Raw genomic sequence first — 19,394 nt, forward strand, 5'->3', positions numbered from 1 at the left:
ACGGTAGCGCGTCTGACTCCAGATCAGAAGGTTGCGTGTTCAAATCACGTCGAGGTCAAACAATCCCTAATTTGACCGCAAGTCTTTTGTAAAATTCATGAATCCTTACTGCTAGACCATATAACTGGCTCAGCAAATTCTCAGAAATGCAGGGCAAAATCCCAGAAATGGAGGACCTCGTGGCTCAACGGTAGCGCGTCTGACTCCAGATCAGAAGGTTGCGTGTTCAAATCACGTCGAGGTCAAACAATCCCTAATTTGACTGCAAGTCTTCATAAAATTCATGAATCCTTACTGCTAGACCATATAACTGGCTCAGCAAATTTCCATAAATGGAGGACGTCGTGGCGCAACGGTAGCGCGTCTGACTCCAGATCAGAAGGTTGCGTGTTCAAATCACGTCGAGGTCAAACAATCCCTAATTTGACTGCAAGTCTTCATAAAATTCATGAATCCTTACTGCTAGACCATATAACTGGCTCAGCAAATTTCCATAAATGGAGGACCTCGTGGCGCAACGGTAGCTTGTCTGACTCCAGATCAGAAGGTTGCGTGTTCAAATCACGTCGAGGTCAAACAATCCCTAATTTGACTGCAAGTCTTCATATAATTCATGAATCCTTACTGCTAGACCATATAACTGGCTCAGCAAATTTCCATATATGGAGGACCTTGTGGCGCAACGGTAGCGCGTCTGACTCCAGATCAGAAGGTTGCGCGTTCAAATCACGTCGAGGTCAAACAATCCCTAATTTGACCGCAAGTCTTTTATAAAATTCATGAATCCTTACTGCTAGACCATATAACTGGCTCAGAAATGCAGGGCAAAATCCCAGAAATGGAGGGCCTCGTGGCGCAACGGTAGCGCGTCTGACTCCAGATCAGAAGGTTGCGTGTTCAAATCACGTCGAGGTCAAACAATCCCTAATTTGACCGCAAGTCTTTTATAAAATTCATGAATCCTTACTGCTAGACCATATAACTGGCTCAGCAAATTTCCAGAAAGTGAGGACCTCGTGGCGCAACGGTAGCGCGTCTGACTCCAGATCAGAAGGTTGCGTGTTCAAATCACGTCGAGGTCAAACAATCCCTAATTTGACCGCAAGTCTTTTGTAAAATTCATGAATCCTTACTGCTAGACCATATAACTGGCTCAGCAAATTCTCAGAAATGCAGGGCAAAATCCCAGAAATGGAGGACCTCGTGGCTCAACGGTAGCGCGTCTGACTCCAGATCAGAAGGTTGCGTGTTCAAATCACGTCGAGGTCAAACAATCCCTAATTTGACCGCAAGTCTTTTATAAAATTCATGAATCCTTACTGCTAGACCATATAACTGGCTCAGCAAATTTACATAAATGGAGGACCTCGTGGCGCAACGGTAGCGCGTCTGACTCCAGATCAGAAGGTTGCGTGTTCAAATCACGTCGAGGTCAAACAATCCCTAATTTGACTGCAAGTCTTCATAAAATTCATGAATCCTTACTGCTAGACCATATAACTGGCTCAGCAAATTTCCAGAAAGTGAGGACCTCGTGGTGCAACGGTAGCGCGTCTGACTCCAGATCAGAAGGTTGCGTGTTCAAATCATGTCGAGGTCAAACAATCGCTAATTATACTGCAAGTCTTTATAAAATTCATGAATCCTTACTGCTAGACCATATAACTGGCTCAGCAAATTCTCAGAAATGCAGGGCCTTCTGACTCCAGATCAGAAAGTTGCGTGTTCAAATCACGTCGAGGTCAAACAATCGCTAATTATACTGCAAGTCTTTATAAAATTCATGAATCCTTACTGCTAGACCATATAACTGGCTCAGCAAATTCTCAGAAATGCAGGGCAAAATCCCAGAAATGGAGGTCCTCGTGGCGCAACGGTAGCGCGTCTGACTCCAGATCAGAAAGTTGCGTGTTCAAATCACGTCGAGGTCAAACAAGCCCTAATTTGACCGCAAGTCTTTTATAAAATTCATGAATCCTTACTGCTAGACCATATAACTGGCTCAGCAAATTCTCAGAAATGCAGGGCAAAATCCCAGAATTGGAGGGCCTCGTGGCGCAACGGTAGCGCGTCTGACTCCAGATCAGAAGGTTGCGTGTTCAAATCACGTCAAGGTCAAACAATCCCTAATTTGACTGCAAGTCTTTATAAAATTCATGAGTCCTTACTGCTAGACCATATAACTGGCTAAGCAAATTTCCAGCAATGGAGGACCTCGTGGCGCAACGGTAGCGCGTCTGACTCCAGATCAGAAGGTTGTGTTTTCAAATGTCGTCGAGGTCAAACAATCCCTAATTTGACCGCAAGTCTTTTGTAAAATTCATGAATCCTTACTGCTAGACCATATAACTGGCTCAGCAAATTCCCAGAAATGGAGGACCTCGTGGCGCAACGGTAGCGCGTCTGACTCCAGATCAGGAGGTTGCGTGTTCAAAACATGTCGAGGTCAAACAATCGCTAATTAAACTGCAAGTCTTTATAAAATTAATGAATCCTTACTGCTAGACCATATAACTGGCTCAGAAATGCAGGGCAAAATCCCAGAAATGGAGGGCCTTGTGTCTCCAGATCAGAAAGTTGCGTATTCAAATCACGTCAAGGTCAAACAATCCCTAATTTGACCGCAAGTCTTTTATAAAATTCATGAATCCTTACTGCTAGACCATATAACTGGCTCAGCAAATTTCCAGAAATGGAGGACCTCGTGGTGCAACGGTAGCGCGTCTGACTCCAGATCAGAAGGTTGCGTGTTCAAATCACGTCGAGGTCAAACAATCCCTAATTTGACCGCAAGTCTTTATAAAATTCATGAATCCTTACTGCTAGACCATATAACTGGCTCAGCAAATTTCCATAAATGGAGGTCCTTGTGGCGCAACGGTAGCGCGTCTGATTCCAGATCAGAAGGTTGCGTGTTCAAATCACGTCGAGGTCAAACAATCACTAATTAAACCGCAAGTCTTTTATAAAATTCATGAATCCTTACTGCTAGACCATATAACTGGCTCAGCAAATTCCTACAAATGGAGGGCCTTCTGACTCCAGATCAGAAAGTTGCGTGTTCAAATCACGTTGAGGTCAAACAATCCCTAATTTGACTTCAAGTGTTTATAAAATTCATGAATCCTTACTGCTAGACCATATAACTGGCTCAGCAAATTCTCAGAAATGCAGGGCAAAATCCCAGAAATGGAGGACCTTGTGGCGCAACGGTAGCGCGTCTGACTCCAGATCAGAAGGTTGCGTGTTCAAATCACATCGAGGTCAAACAATCCCTAATTTGACTGCAAGTCTTTATAAAATTCATGAATCCTTACTGCTAGACCATATAACTAGCTCAGCAAATTCTCAGAAATGCAGGGCAAAATCCCAGAAATGGAGGGCCTTGTGGCGCAACGGTAGCGAGTCTGACTCCAGATCAGAAGGTTGCGTGTTCAAATCACGTTGAGGTCAAACAATCGCTAATTAAACCGCAAGTCTTTTATAAAATTCATGAATCCTTACTGCTAGACCATATAACTGGCTCAGCAAATTCCCAGAAATGGAGGACCTCGTGGCGCAACGGTAGCGCGTCTGACTCCAGGGGCCCGTTCTTCGTACGTCGCTAACTCAGTTAGCTGGATTTGATTGTTGGGGATTTGGCATGATCTTGGATTGTTTGGTTCTTCGACGCTCATCCTGGACTTGCTGTCATAGCAACAGGTGCGCAATCTTAAACCTGCTCGGGAGCAGGCTTATTTCATGTTATCAGGATTAGACTGCGGCAAGCGGAGCTGATACGGGAAGTCTAGCGCAGCGCGATAGTGCACTTTCTGAGATATATATTTTTTCTCGTGACTCCTGCGATATCGTTTACATTATTAATTTGTTGGAAACGCACATTTATTTTCGACTTGTCGGAGTCGGGCTTTAACTAGGCTACAGCAAAAACTGTTTGCATTGCCCTAAGATTATTTGCGAGTGGCTCTTTCCTTTACACTACTGGAGATGCGGAGAACTTGATGGAAAGTGCTGTCTGTCGTGTCATTCGGAATTTACCTTTAGGTTTAAAAAACAGTTTTAGTTTTTTTTTTTTTTTTTGGCATTTCCAAGCCACTTAAGACCCAATGTTGTAAAGCTTTTTTTTTTTTAAGCCTTTTTTCTTTTTCTTTTTTCTTTTTTTTAGGCTATCATAATTTTTTATGAAGATCATGCAATCATGACCATGCCGATTACACTATATGTCACTCAGGCTTCACTAACGTGATTGGTAGACTGTAGGCTATAGACTGCCATCAAGGCCTCAATGAAGGGGATTATGTGAACAGAAAGAGGGTTCACAATGTAAATGTGCAGCCCAGTATTGTGATTCTTAATATTCCAGATTAGTAATATTATATAAAAAAAAAAACTAAAATCTTCCATATCACAAATGTGAAAGCAAAATGGTCAGGATCTGTGCATGACTTAAGCATTTTCAGAGATTCACATTTATGCACATTATTTGAAAGTGGTAAGAAAAGTTCCACAATTAAATATCAAGCTCACTGTATTACATACACTTATGCTGATCCTAACAGAACTGCATTTTTTCATAGGTGATTATGACATGTTCCTGCAGACAGGTGTTTTATGACCCCATTCCCTGACCCAAACCAGTTACAATGCAGCTCTAGCCAGGACAAGGGCACACAATGAAATTAACTTTGGCTAACTAAAGGGAAGATTTCAGTGTCTGAGAAGTCTGAGGGGTTGCACACCTGACAGGGCCTGTGACATTGTTGCATGTGCCATAGTACACAACATTGCCAAAAAAACACACTTTTCATTAAATGTTTAATAAAATACAAATATGCTTAGTTCCTTGAGTTTTATTTCAGTTGTTCTTTGTAAAGAAAAGCCAGTGGTCAAGTGCCTGCAACAAGAGATATTAGACACATGCCTCATGCAACAAATAAAAGGAGACGTTGGCTATACACTGCCCACCTGTAGGCCTATGTGTCCTCTGTCGGTGCAGACTCTTCTGTTGGCCTTTCTGTAGATGTGGAATCCTGCAACTTATATTGCAGCCATAAAGCATACAAGTGTAAATGAAGTAAAGTTATTTATGCACTTGCAGGTAGGCTAGTTCCTCCATATGACAGTTATCTGAGAGGGTTCATTCACTGTCCAGTGCAATGGAAACAAATGGACATTACAAAGTCTTATACTTTCTTTCCTTTGGAAAGTTAGAAAATGTCCACTGCACATATTTCAGCCACCACTTTCTTGGGAACAGATACAAGTGTTAATATTTTTACATTAACATAAGTTTATCAGTTTTCACTTTCACAAGTCAAAGCAATTCATCACTCAAGATTTAACAGTTGAAATGACTATACAGCCTTAATTTAATGCAGCAAAAATTATTTTACAGTATAGGCTACTAAGATCTTTTCTTTTCTTTTCTCAGCCTTTTTCTTGGTTGCTTTTATAAACAGAAAACCATTTATTTAACAGTGCCTTTTATAAAAGAGACTATATAACAAAAAATTACCATTATGTAGAATATTTTTGTACTTCACTTTTATTTGTTCCCATGTTCTAGTGTGGTGACTCTGACATTACAATGAACAAAGTAATTATGCAATTATTAAAATACAAAAATTTAGGCTAATAAGTGATAAAAACATCTAACATGGCCACTTCTAACGGATTTAAATTGTCTGCTACTTTTTGCCAGCCCTCTCTCCTGGCTTTTGCAGACTTTGAGGTGTTCCCTGGCGTTTTAATTAAACATTAAAATTCCGAATAAACTTTGACTATTAGTTCTTGCTCTGCTAAGGAGAAAAACTGTGCGCACTCTTTGGCCACGCCCACGCTGAGCAGCCAATAGCAGCGTTGCTGATCAATGTTTCTACTATCGATACATATCCCCTTTTAACCAGCGCATGAACGCGCAATTATCTCAGATGACTCAATCCAGCTATACTAATCATATCATAAGTGTGTCATAAGTGTGTCATTAATCATAAGTGTGTTCGAAGAACCGAGTTAGCCAGATCATGATTAGCACAATGATATCATCTTGGATGTCTCATTTGATCTCGGATGTTTTAAGCAACGTACGAAGAACGGGCCCCAGATCAGGAGGTTGCGTGTTCAAAACATGTCGAGGTCAAACAATCGCTAATTAAACTGCAAGTCTTTATAAAATTAATGAATCCTTACTGCTAGACCATATAACTGGCTCAGAAATGCAGGGCAAAATCCCAGAAATGGAGGGCCTTGTGTCTCCAGATCAGAAAGTTGCGTATTCAAATCACGTCAGGGTCAAACAATCCCTAATTTGACCGCAAGTCTTTTATAAAATTCATGAATCCTTACTGCTAGACCATATAACTGGCTCAGCAAATTTCCAGAAATGGAGGACCTCGTGGCGCAACGGTAGCGCGTCTGACTCCAGATCAGAAGGTTGCGTGTTCAAATCACGTCGAGGTCAAACAATCGCTAATTAAACCGCAAGTCTTTTATAAAATTCATGAATCCTTACTGCTAGACCATATAACTGGCTCAGCAAATTCCCAGAAATGGAGGGCCTTCTGACTCCAGATCAGAAGGTTGCGTGTTCAAATCACGTCGAGGTCAAACAATCCCTAATTTGACCGCAAGTCTTTTATAAAAGTCATGAATCCTTAGTGCTAGACCATATAACTGGCTCAGCAAATTCTCAGAAATGCAGGGCAAAATCCCAGAAATGGAGGACCTCGTGGCGCAACGGTAGCGCGTCTGACTCCAGATCAGAAGGTTACGTGTTCAAATCACGTCGAGGTCAAACAATCGCTAATTAAACCGCAAGTCTTTTATAAAATTCATGAATCCTTGCTGCTAGACCATATAACTGGCTCAGCAAATTCTCAGAAATGCAGGGCAAAATCCCAGAAATGGAGGACCTTGTGGCGCAACGGTAGCGCGTCTGACTCCAGATCAGAAGGTTACGTGTTCAAATCACGTCGAGGTCAAACAATCGCTAATTAAACCGCAAGTCTTTTATAAAATTCATGAATCCTTGCTGCTAGACCATATAACTGGCTCAGCAAATTCTCAGAAATGCAGGGCAAAATCCCAGAAATGGAGGACCTTGTGGCGCAACGGTAGCGCGTCTGACTCCAGATCAGAAAGTTGCGTGTTCAAATCACGTCGAGGTCAAACAATCGCTAATTAAACCGCAAGTCTTTTATAAAATTCATGAATCCTTGCTGCTAGACCATATAACTGGCTCAGCAAATTCTCAGAAATGCAGGGCAAAATCCCAGAAATGGAGGACCTTGTGGCGCAACGGTAGCGCGTCTGACTCCAGATCAGAAGGTTACGTGTTCAAATCACGTCGAGGTCAAACAATCCCTAATTTGACCGCAAGTCTTTTATAAAAGTCATGAATCCTTACTGCTAGACCATATAACTGGCTCAGCAAATTCTCAGAAATGCAGGGCAAAATCCCAGAAATGGAGGACCTTGTGGCGCAACGGTAGCGCGTCTGACTCCAGATCAGAAGGTTGCGTGTTCAAATCACGTTGAGGTCAAACAATCGCTAATTAAACTGCAAGTCTTTTGTAAAATTCATGAATCCTTACTGCTAGACCATATAACTGGCTCAGCAAATTCCCAGAAATGGAGGGCCTTCTGACTCCAGATTAGAAGGTTGCGTGTTGAAATCACGTCAAGGTCAAACAATCCCTAATTTGACTGCAAGTCTTTTATAAAAGTCATGAATCCTTACTGCAAGACCATATAACTGGCTAAGCAAATTCCCAGAAATGGAGGGCCTTCTGACTCCAGATCAGAAAGTTGCGTGTTCAAATCACGTCGAGGTCAAACAATCGCTAATTTGACCGCAAGTCTTTTATAAAATTCATGAATCCTTACTGCTAGACCATATAACTGGCTCAGAAATGCAGGGCAAAATCCCAGAAATGGAGGGCCTTGTGGCGCAACGGTAGCGCGTCTGTCTCCAGATCAGAAGGTTGCGTGTTCAAATCACGTTGAGGTCAAACAATCGCTAATTAAACTGCAAGTCTTTTGTAAAATTCATGAATCCTTACTGCTAGACCATATAACTGGCTCAGCAAATTCCCAGAAATGGAGGGCCTTCTGACTCCAGATTAGAAGGTTGCGTGTTGAAATCACGTCAAGGTCAAACAATCCCTAATTTGACTGCAAATCTTTTATAAAATTCATGAATCCTTACTGCTAGACCATATAACTGGCTCAGCAAATTTCCAGAAATGGAGGACCTCGTGGCGCAACGGTAGCGCGTCTGACTCCAGATCAGGAGGTTGCGTGTTCAAAACACGTTGAGGTCAAACAATCGCTAATTAAACTGCAAGTCTTTATAAAATTAATGAATCCTTACTGCTAGACCATATAACTGGCTCAGAAATGCAGGGCAAAATCCCAGAAATGGAGGGCCTTGTGGCTCCAGATCAGAAAGTTGCGTATTCAAATCACGTCAAGGTCAAACAATCCCTAATTTGACTGCAAGTCTTTTATCAAATTCATGAATCCTTACTGCTAGACCATATAACTGGCTCAGCAAATTTCCAGAAATGGAGGACCTCGTGGCACAACGGTAGCGCGTCTGACTCCAGATCAGAAGGTTGCGTGTTCAAATCACGTCGAGGTCAAACAATCCCTAATTTGACCGCAAGTCTTTATAAAATTCATGAATCCTTACTGTTAGACCATATAACTGGCTCAGCAAATTCTCAGAAATGCAGGGCAAAATCCCAGAAATGGAGGACCTTGTGGCGCAACGGTAGCGCGTCTGACTCCAGATCAGAAGGTTACGTGTTCAAATCACGTCGAGGTCAAACAATCCCTAATTTGACCGCAAGTCTTTTATAAAAGTCATGAATCCTTACTGCTAGACCATATAACTGGCTCAGCAAATTCTCAGAAATGCAGGGCAAAATCCCAGAAATGGAGGACCTCGTGGCGCAACGGTAGCGCGTCTGACTCCAGATCAGAAGGTTACGTGTTCAAATCACGTCGAGGTCAAACAATCGCTAATTAAACCGCAAGTCTTTTATAAAATTCATGAATCCTTACTGCTAGACCATATAACTGGCTCAGCAAATTCCCAGAAATGGAGGGCCTTCTGACTCCAGATCAGAAGGTTGCGTGTTCAAATCACGTCGAGGTCAAACAATCCCTAATTTGACCGCAAGTCTTTTATAAAAGTCATGAATCCTTAGTGCTAGACCATATAACTGGCTCAGCAAATTCTCAGAAATGCAGGGCAAAATCCCAGAAATGGAGGACCTCGTGGCGCAACGGTAGCGCGTCTGACTCCAGATCAGAAGGTTACGTGTTCAAATCACGTCGAGGTCAAACAATCGCTAATTAAACCGCAAGTCTTTTATAAAATTCATGAATCCTTGCTGCTAGACCATATAACTGGCTCAGCAAATTCTCAGAAATGCAGGGCAAAATCCCAGAAATGGAGGACCTTGTGGCGCAACGGTAGCGCGTCTGACTCCAGATCAGAAGGTTACGTGTTCAAATCACGTCGAGGTCAAACAATCGCTAATTAAACCGCAAGTCTTTTATAAAATTCATGAATCCTTGCTGCTAGACCATATAACTGGCTCAGCAAATTCTCAGAAATGCAGGGCAAAATCCCAGAAATGGAGGACCTTGTGGCGCAACGGTAGCGCGTCTGACTCCAGATCAGAAAGTTGCGTGTTCAAATCACGTCGAGGTCAAACAATCGCTAATTAAACTGCAAGTCTTTATAAAATTAATGAATCCTTACTGCTAGACCATATAACTGGCTCAGAAATGCAGGGCAAAATCCCAGAAATGGAGGGCCTTGTGGCTCCAGATCAGAAAGTTGCGTATTCAAATCACGTCAAGGTCAAACAATCCCTAATTTGACTGCAAGTCTTTTATCAAATTCATGAATCCTTACTGCTAGACCATATAACTGGCTCAGCAAATTTCCAGAAATGGAGGACCTCGTGGCACAACGGTAGCGCGTCTGACTCCAGATCAGAAGGTTGCGTGTTCAAATCACGTCGAGGTCAAACAATCCCTAATTTGACCGCAAGTCTTTATAAAATTCATGAATCCTTACTGTTAGACCATATAACTGGCTCAGCAAATTCTCAGAAATGCAGGGCAAAATCCCAGAAATGGAGGACCTTGTGGCGCAACGGTAGCGCGTCTGACTCCAGATCAGAAGGTTACGTGTTCAAATCACGTCGAGGTCAAACAATCCCTAATTTGACCGCAAGTCTTTTATAAAAGTCATGAATCCTTACTGCTAGACCATATAACTGGCTCAGCAAATTCTCAGAAATGCAGGGCAAAATCCCAGAAATGGAGGACCTCGTGGCGCAACGGTAGCGCGTCTGACTCCAGATCAGAAGGTTACGTGTTCAAATCACGTCGAGGTCAAACAATCGCTAATTAAACCGCAAGTCTTTTATAAAATTCATGAATCCTTGCTGCTAGACCATATAACTGGCTCAGCAAATTCTCAGAAATGCAGGGCAAAATCCCAGAAATGGAGGACCTTGTGGCGCAACGGTAGCGCGTCTGACTCCAGATCAGAAGGTTACGTGTTCAAATCACGTCGAGGTCAAACAATCGCTAATTAAACCGCAAGTCTTTTATAAAATTCATGAATCCTTGCTGCTAGACCATATAACTGGCTCAGCAAATTCTCAGAAATGCAGGGCAAAATCCCAGAAATGGAGGACCTTGTGGCGCAACGGTAGCGCGTCTGACTCCAGATCAGAAAGTTGCGTGTTCAAATCACGTCGAGGTCAAACAATCGCTAATTAAACCGCAAGTCTTTTATAAAATTCATGAATCCTTGCTGCTAGACCATATAACTGGCTCAGCAAATTCTCAGAAATGCAGGGCAAAATCCCAGAAATGGAGGACCTTGTGGCGCAACGGTAGCGCGTCTGACTCCAGATCAGAAGGTTACGTGTTCAAATCACGTCGAGGTCAAACAATCCCTAATTTGACCGCAAGTCTTTTATAAAAGTCATGAATCCTTACTGCTAGACCATATAACTGGCTCAGCAAATTCTCAGAAATGCAGGGCAAAATCCCAGAAATGGAGGACCTTGTGGCGCAACGGTAGCGCGTCTGACTCCAGATCAGAAGGTTGCGTGTTCAAATCACGTTGAGGTCAAACAATCGCTAATTAAACTGCAAGTCTTTTGTAAAATTCATGAATCCTTACTGCTAGACCATATAACTGGCTCAGCAAATTCCCAGAAATGGAGGGCCTTCTGACTCCAGATTAGAAGGTTGCGTGTTGAAATCACGTCAAGGTCAAACAATCCCTAATTTGACTGCAAGTCTTTTATAAAAGTCATGAATCCTTACTGCAAGACCATATAACTGGCTCAGCAAATTCCCAGAAATGGAGGGCCTTCTGACTCCAGATCAGAAAGTTGCGTGTTCAAATCACGTCGAGGTCAAACAATCGCTAATTTGACCGCAAGTCTTTTATAAAATTCATGAATCCTTACTGCTAGACCATATAACTGGCTCAGAAATGCAGGGCAAAATCCCAGAAATGGAGGGCCTTGTGGCGCAACGGTAGCGCGTCTGTCTCCAGATCAGAAGGTTGCGTGTTCAAATCACGTTGAGGTCAAACAATCGCTAATTAAACTGCAAGTCTTTTGTAAAATTCATGAATCCTTACTGCTAGACCATATAACTGGCTCAGCAAATTCCCAGAAATGGAGGGCCTTCTGACTCCAGATTAGAAGGTTGCGTGTTGAAATCACGTCAAGGTCAAACAATCCCTAATTTGACTGCAAATCTTTTATAAAATTCATGAATCCTTACTGCTAGACCATATAACTGGCTCAGCAAATTTCCAGAAATGGAGGACCTCGTGGCGCAACGGTAGCGCGTCTGACTCCAGATCAGGAGGTTGCGTGTTCAAAACACGTTGAGGTCAAACAATCGCTAATTAAACTGCAAGTCTTTATAAAATTAATGAATCCTTACTGCTAGACCATATAACTGGCTCAGAAATGCAGGGCAAAATCCCAGAAATGGAGGGCCTTGTGGCTCCAGATCAGAAAGTTGCGTATTCAAATCACGTCAAGGTCAAACAATCCCTAATTTGACTGCAAGTCTTTTATCAAATTCATGAATCCTTACTGCTAGACCATATAACTGGCTCAGCAAATTTCCAGAAATGGAGGACCTCGTGGCACAACGGTAGCGCGTCTGACTCCAGATCAGAAGGTTGCGTGTTCAAATCACGTCGAGGTCAAACAATCCCTAATTTGACTGCAAATCTTTTATAAAATTCATGAATCCTTACTGCTAGACCATATAACTGGCTCAGCAAATTCCCAGAAATGGAGGACCTCGTGGCGCAACGGTAGTGCGTCTGACTCCAGATCAGAAGGTTGCGTGTTCAAATCACGTTGAGGTCAAACAATCGCTGCTTTTCCACTGCAGTTAGTACCGCTTCAAAGTGGGTGGGACTGATCGTTATAGTTGCCGTCTTTACTACCATGACATCATCATATTAAATGCGAATTTTTCATTCCGTGTTTCCCCATCCACTCCTCGGCAACCAACGAGAGGAACGTCTGTACCTCGTCCACTGACCACGATTCAGCCAGTTTATAGCAGAAGTTTATTAGAAGTTTGAAGCAAATACTTTTAAAACAGGTGCTACAGCGTTGGCTGTTGTCTACTGGCTATTTAAATCTAGCGGGTTTACAATGACGCTGGTAGAGATGATTCTGTCTGACCAATCAGTGATCTGCAGTGTTTTCACGTCACATTTTAGTATCGGTACGGTACGCTTGGAACCTCAACAGAGGTGGTACCATTTAAAGCGAGCCGAAGCGAGCCGTACCGTACCGTACCATGCAGTGGAAATGCGCCATAAGTGAGTCGTTCCGAACCGAGCCGTACCATACCATGCAGTGGAAAAGCGCCAAAGCGTGCCATACCGAACCAAGCCGTACTGTACCATGCAGTGGAAAAGCGCAGTCCATCTTTATAAAATTAATGAATCCTTACTGCTAGACCAGTGTTCTTCAACCCTGCTCCTGAAGGACCCCCAACACTGCAGCTGTGTCCCAATGTAAAGGCTGTGTCCTTCGAAGGCCGCGGACTTCAAATGATGCAGCCTATGCGTCCTCCGAACGACGCACCATGTAGCCTTTGTAGGATTTCCTTATTGCGCAACCACGTGTTCCCGATTACCGCTCCAGGCGCCAAGCAACGGTGCGAGAGTATGCTGCCATCCTGATAACTAATTTGATATAATTGAGTAAACAGCTATGGAGCCAGAATTGGCTATTGTCATTTTTATGTTTTATATTTTACTGGAGGACATGGTACGGATGTTTCAGGTCAAGTACTTTCGGCTTAGCCGATCGATTCAAATGTTCATTTATATCTTACCTTGATGTGATTTTGTAGGCTAGTCTAGTGTATTATTTTTATTATGCACATAAATAAACCATGGTAAATATATTTACACAGGTTTTCAACCCTATTTGAATATAAAACCCAGTTGAATATAAAAAGTCCAGTGCGAATGTTACTCCCGCTCTTCATCGACAGCTGTCAGTCACTGTTGCTAGGCGACAAGAACAATCCTCCGTAAGCTAGACCGGTCCGAGCACTTCAGATGCGCCCTTTGAAATGGGACGGAGCTGTAGTTAGCAACAATTTGTTAATTTTGTGACAATAGGCCTACATTTTGTTACTTTAATTTTCAAAATAACCAGTGGTGATATGTAAGGAACTACATACTTCGTTAATACTCGAAGTAATTTTCCCACACAGGACAGCAACACTACAAAATTGTTATTTTACAATATGATGCATTGTTTTACATTAAACTACACAAAAGTATATAGTTTAAATGTATCAACCTTGAAAATAGTTAAGAGTTAAGATGAAGTTTATAAGAAAGAAAAACTTGTGGCTTTTAACTCAGGTTTCACTAGCTATTTGAGTAAATGAAAACATAATACTTACATTTGTGAATTTGCCGTCCACCACCGAACTCTAGGTCGTCATTTTTTTTTTTTTTTTATAAAAATGCTGTCGTCACCGGCGCGCGGTGACTTATGGGGTAGAATAGGGTAAGATAGTCCGCTAAGTGTCCATTTATGTATCCTTCCTTTCACGGGGAAACGAAGGGTGCATTTGGCGTCGCTTTAGCCTTCATCGCGCAGCGATGACGCAACCGGCCTTCGAATACGGACTTCGAAGGATGCAGAATTGAATTGGGACAGCCTTCATCGCGCCGCGGTGACGCAATCGGCCTTCAAATGCGACCTCCGAAGTGTGCAGCCTTTGAATTGGGACGTCCTTCATCGCGCCGCTGTGACACAATCGGCCTTCAAATACGGACTTCGGAGGATGCAGTCTTCACATTGGGACACAGCTAGAATGTTTTCTTTGTCTCCCTAAACACACCTGATTCAACTCATCAGGTCATTAACCCATGTGATAATGAGCTGATGAATTGAATCAGGTGTGTTTAGGGGTCGTGCAGTGTTGGGGGTCCTTCAGGAGCAGGGTTGAAGAACACTGTGCTAGACCATATAACTGGCTCAGCTAATTCTCAGAAATGCAGGGCAAAATCCCAGAAATGGAGGGCCTTGTGGTGCAACGGTAGCGTGTCTGACTCCAGATCAGAAGGTTCTGTGTTCAAATCACGCCGAGGTCAAACAATCCCTAATTTGACTTCAAGTCTTTATAAAATTCATGAATCCTTACTGCTAGACCATATAACTGGCTCAGCAAATTCACAGAAGTGCAGGACCTCGTAGTGTGTCTGACTCCAGATCAGAAGGTTGTGTGTTCAAAGGTTGCATATATATATATATATATAATATACATACTATATACATTTGTGTAATTATGGTTTTCCCTCTTTATGATATCAGGACAGTCATAGTACACTCTTAAAAATAAAGATTCCAATATATATATATTTTGTTCTTGCATGGATACCATAGAACAGTGGTTCCCAAACCTGTCCTGGAGTACCCCCAACACTGCACATTTTCTTTGTCTCCCGAATCAAACACACCTGATTCAACTCATCAGCTCATTAATGAGGTTTGGGAACCACTGCCATAGAAGAATGATTTTGGGATCCTCAAACCTTTCAGTAAACGGTTGTTAAAAAGCCATTTTGTGTGAAGAACATTTGACTAATTAACCTTTTCCCATTTTCTTCATAGAACCATAAATGCCAATAAAGAACCTTTATTTTGAATATGAATACATCTTGAATATGTTTTGAATAAAGAACCTTGATTTTTTAAATGCATGAGTTGCATTTTTTTTAATAAATTGATAGATCCATAAAAAAAAATAGCGTCCTGTCATTGTCCCATAAACACTGACTTGCTGCCATCATCAATAAACCTTCAGTTAACCCTATAAATGCTCAAATAGCTAATTCATCCGAAATGTATTTGCTGTGTAAGCCTTTTCATTTCCATCCTCCTCATAGTCTGGCAAACGTGGCAGTCTTGCACGTCTTCACTGCTGTCGGGATCCCGGGATTCAATCCAGCAGCTGGTGATGATGATGTGAGCTATAAATACAGTGACTTTTGGACATTTTGGACTATCCAAGCCTTCATTATGCCTTAGCCACAACACCACACCCATCAGAGGACTGAGCCAGCCTTGGCAATGAGACTGCCAGCTCGGGACTGGAAATCATCTGAGATTACTACAATGACATTAAACAAACAATGGACCAGAAAGTGGTTTGGATCGATGGGGTATCTCGCTTGTAACACATTGCAGACTTTGTAACGTAGCCGAGATGTAGATGAATAATCTTTCAGGTCTCTCTAATGATGTTTAATTGCAATTCAAACAAAATATAAACCTATTTTATGTATTGTGGGTTATGTGGTATAAATGAGTCCAGCATTTCCTAAACAGCACACATGGTTATGTAATATCCTGCAAGCATAGAGAAAAAAACTCATGATTTCTGAGGACATGTGGTAAAATATCACCCTCAGATGACTAATAACAGACTTATTCATCTGATTGTACTTCATAGATATCATATGAGATTAGTTGAGGTGTTACATTGAATGTTTAAACTGCATGCGAGGTTGTAGTAAACGCTTCAGAGTACAATACCAAGTGTCTACTTTTTTTAAACAACGCTGAAAAAAGCTCCAATTCCCACGCTCGCTTTTCTTCAGATGTACTATCCATACCTTCTGATCCTATTGTGAGTTTTTGTCCAGTCATTGTGTTCCTCTTTTTCTGTCCCTCAAATAATTTTGTTTATATGGTTCTGTAATTATGAGACTCTGCTGGAGATCACAATCTCTGTTGTTATCAAACCGCTGATGGATTTGGTTCAACAGATGGTCTCAGCAGGGTTTCACTCATCAACACATTTGCCCCACTGCACCTCAAATCCATTAGCTTACATGTTTGTGCCATTCACTCTTTAGGCAATTATGAGTTTACAGCTTTCCCTGAAAGCTTTTCTCTGTTGAAACAGAATAAGGAATGCCGTATGAAACAAACATTTGTACTGTATCTGGTCTGTGATAACATTATAAACCTCAAGAGGGTGTCCAAAAGTGTGACCTAGAGCAGTGGTTCCCAATTCTAGTCCTCGTGACCCACTGCTCTGCACATTTTGTATGTCTCCCTTATTTAACACACCTGAACCAGATCATCAGCTCATTAGGAGAGACTCCATGAACTGAACTGAGTGTGTCAGATAAGAGAGACCTACAAAATGTGCAGAGCAGTGGGTCACGAGGACTGGAATTGGGAACCACTGACCTAGAGAACATGGCATGTCTGAGAATAAGACTACTGATTGTATATTCATTATTTTGGAACATTCTACTCTTTATGCAATAAAACGAGCACCCTCTGAATTGCAGCCAATATCAGCAATATTATTGAGAGTGTGATATTGATGTTATAAACTCACTTGTTATATAACACTTCAGTAAAAAAAGAAGGTATGTAACTTAGATTTTCGACACAATACTTCCCAGATTTTTCCAGTACTTCTCCAAGCAACAAACAGTAGCGGTGTTATGTTCCTGAATGAATCAGAATTTTTGCACGAATCAGCTGAGTGAACAATTCAATGACTCACTCATAAAGACAGAGGCTGCATCCGAAATTGCATACTTCCCTTCTATATAGTAGGTGAAAAACTGAAAAACTGTATAGTCACCGCCTGCATCTGAAATTGCATACCTTCCTTCAGACACATGGCGCCATTGACTGGCGGAAATCTGGTGTGGCAAGCAGTTGTCCATGAGGGGCTGCCACTTTTACATTGGTTTTGTGTTAATTTATATATTAAAGTGTTAAACGTTTGCCGGTTCCCGCCTCCTTCTTCCCTGGATTACTAACCTCATTACATCTGGAAAGCACAAACAAGCTGATATAAACAGTGAAAAGTCCCAGTGCTGTTGAAATATCGGCACTTGGAATGCTGTTCGACCAATCAGATCGTTTCAAATGAATATTTAGTAGCCGATCAGGGGTGTGTTTCCCGAACAACGGCGTAACTCCCTGCTTAACTACTATAGTACGATGCATCGTTGAAGAAATCAACTAGCTAGTCACGACTGTTTCCCGAAACTGTTTTGTCGCCAAAATGGTCGTTCAACCACGTTGGTTTATGACGTCACGCACATGGTGGAGTAATAACTACTTTTAATTAATCTGTTTGAGATCGAATTAATGCTAGATGTTTTGCTATAAATTACAGCCATGACATCTGAGGACTATTTCTCATTGTTCTCAGTTATTTCGCTTTATTTCGAGATTCCATCATAGTCTCGTTCTTACATGAGCACGTTCACACATGCGCACTCTTCAAAAAACTGTGCTTTAAATCTCTTGACAAACTAAATGACGTAAATGACATTTGTATGTATTCTAAATAAAAGACACAGGTTGTACTGAATGTCAGCTTGCTTATTTTGCTCAAGATAAGGATTTATTAAGTCCACATGTCATGCAAACTAGAGACTCTTCTTCTAACCACAGGTCGAGATCTGTCGCTCAAACACACAACTCTGCGATGCTGTTTCCGAATGTTCGTTAGAACGATGGTTTCGGGAAACACCGACTCGTTGAACTATGCTGATAACGACAGAACTTGCGAAACATAGTTGGCTAACGATGCTTTTGGGAAACGCACCCCTAATCGGTTCAAAACTGATGTATCATGAATATTTAGTAGCCTTTCCTACTCTTGTTGTTTCTTTCTCTATATATATTTAATATCACTGTTGCCCTGACCTTTGCACAGGAATATGATACATCCTATGCCTAGTGAGAGGAAGCATATATTTCCCTTCCCTACAGGTTGGAGAACACAAGCAGCTCCCTGTATCTGGGATAAATGTTCCAACAAAGGCAATCATTGAGCTCAGCTTCACCACTAAGTAGTCAAATAAATCAGGTGTTCCCTTTGCCAACCTAAATCCCACTGCAATCTCAAAACCATATGTTCAAATATCATAATTTAATCCCAGCAACCTTGAAGTGTCAATTATGTAAGTAGGTGACTAACATTCAGACACTAGTTTTGGTTGGTGTGTCCTGAATGCCAACACTCAGATAAAGACACATATCAGCTGTGAGATTTTAGTTTTGGTTGACTTCGACTGATCATGTGTCGGTTTCTTTTTAAGACTGAAGCGTAAAATTCACATGAAATTTTCATAGATATCTCACATTTTATACTGATGTCATCCTTCCTAAAAATAGCTCAGTCATTACTAATGCAGAAGTCATCCAGCCGTCTAAAAGCAAAGTCAAAACACAAATGATGTAACTCACGCAATGATGTAACTTCCTCTGTATATAAACACTGATGAATGAGACAAAATCTCATCACTTACATCAAAACTGCATGAATAATTCAATTCATTATTAACATTTGCTCTTAATTATCAAGTTATTTATTCAAAATGAATATAATTACGTCATTTATACAACAATCCTGTCTTATACGTCTCTATATTCTACAGAGAACTTAAAGGGCTAAAGTTAAAATATCCACATGCTGTACTTTAATTAAAGTCAGAATTATGCTGACCTGAGACTCACCTGGCAAAGAATACTGCGGATGTACTTCCCACAGGCCATGAATCCCGAATGATCGAAGTAGTCCATGATCTGGTTGAAGCGCTGGGAAATTTGGTTATCCCTGTCTAAGTCACAGCATCCAAATTTGGCATATTCCTTGCAGAAGAGCAGGGGCTCGGGAGGCTGGAATGGAGGCTTGTAGTCCAGGCACTGCGGGTGGGCATTTCCTAGCGGAGAGATCAGGATCGGGAGCACCAGCAGACTCAAGCATTGAGCTCTCCACACTGTCATTCCTCTCATTGCACAGGCGAAAAC

At 41.8% G+C, this 19,394-nt stretch overlaps 1 protein-coding gene across 1 annotated transcript in view; it reads right to left on the reverse strand.

Moving 5' to 3' along the window:
• Nucleotides 1-19,394, reverse strand: part of LOC311291189 (HHIP-like protein 1) — a 72,064-nt gene extending 52,670 nt beyond the window's left edge. The window contains exon 1 of the mRNA XM_084410098.1: nucleotides 19,101-19,394. Within this exon, the coding sequence (XP_084266224.1) occupies nucleotides 19,101-19,379 (279 nt within the window). The 5' untranslated portion in view covers nucleotides 19,380-19,394. The remainder of the gene's footprint in view (nucleotides 1-19,100) is intronic.

This window comes from Rutilus rutilus (genome assembly GCF_951802725.1).
Source record: "Rutilus rutilus genome assembly, chromosome: 5".
NCBI lineage: Eukaryota > Metazoa > Chordata > Actinopteri > Cypriniformes > Leuciscidae > Rutilus > Rutilus rutilus.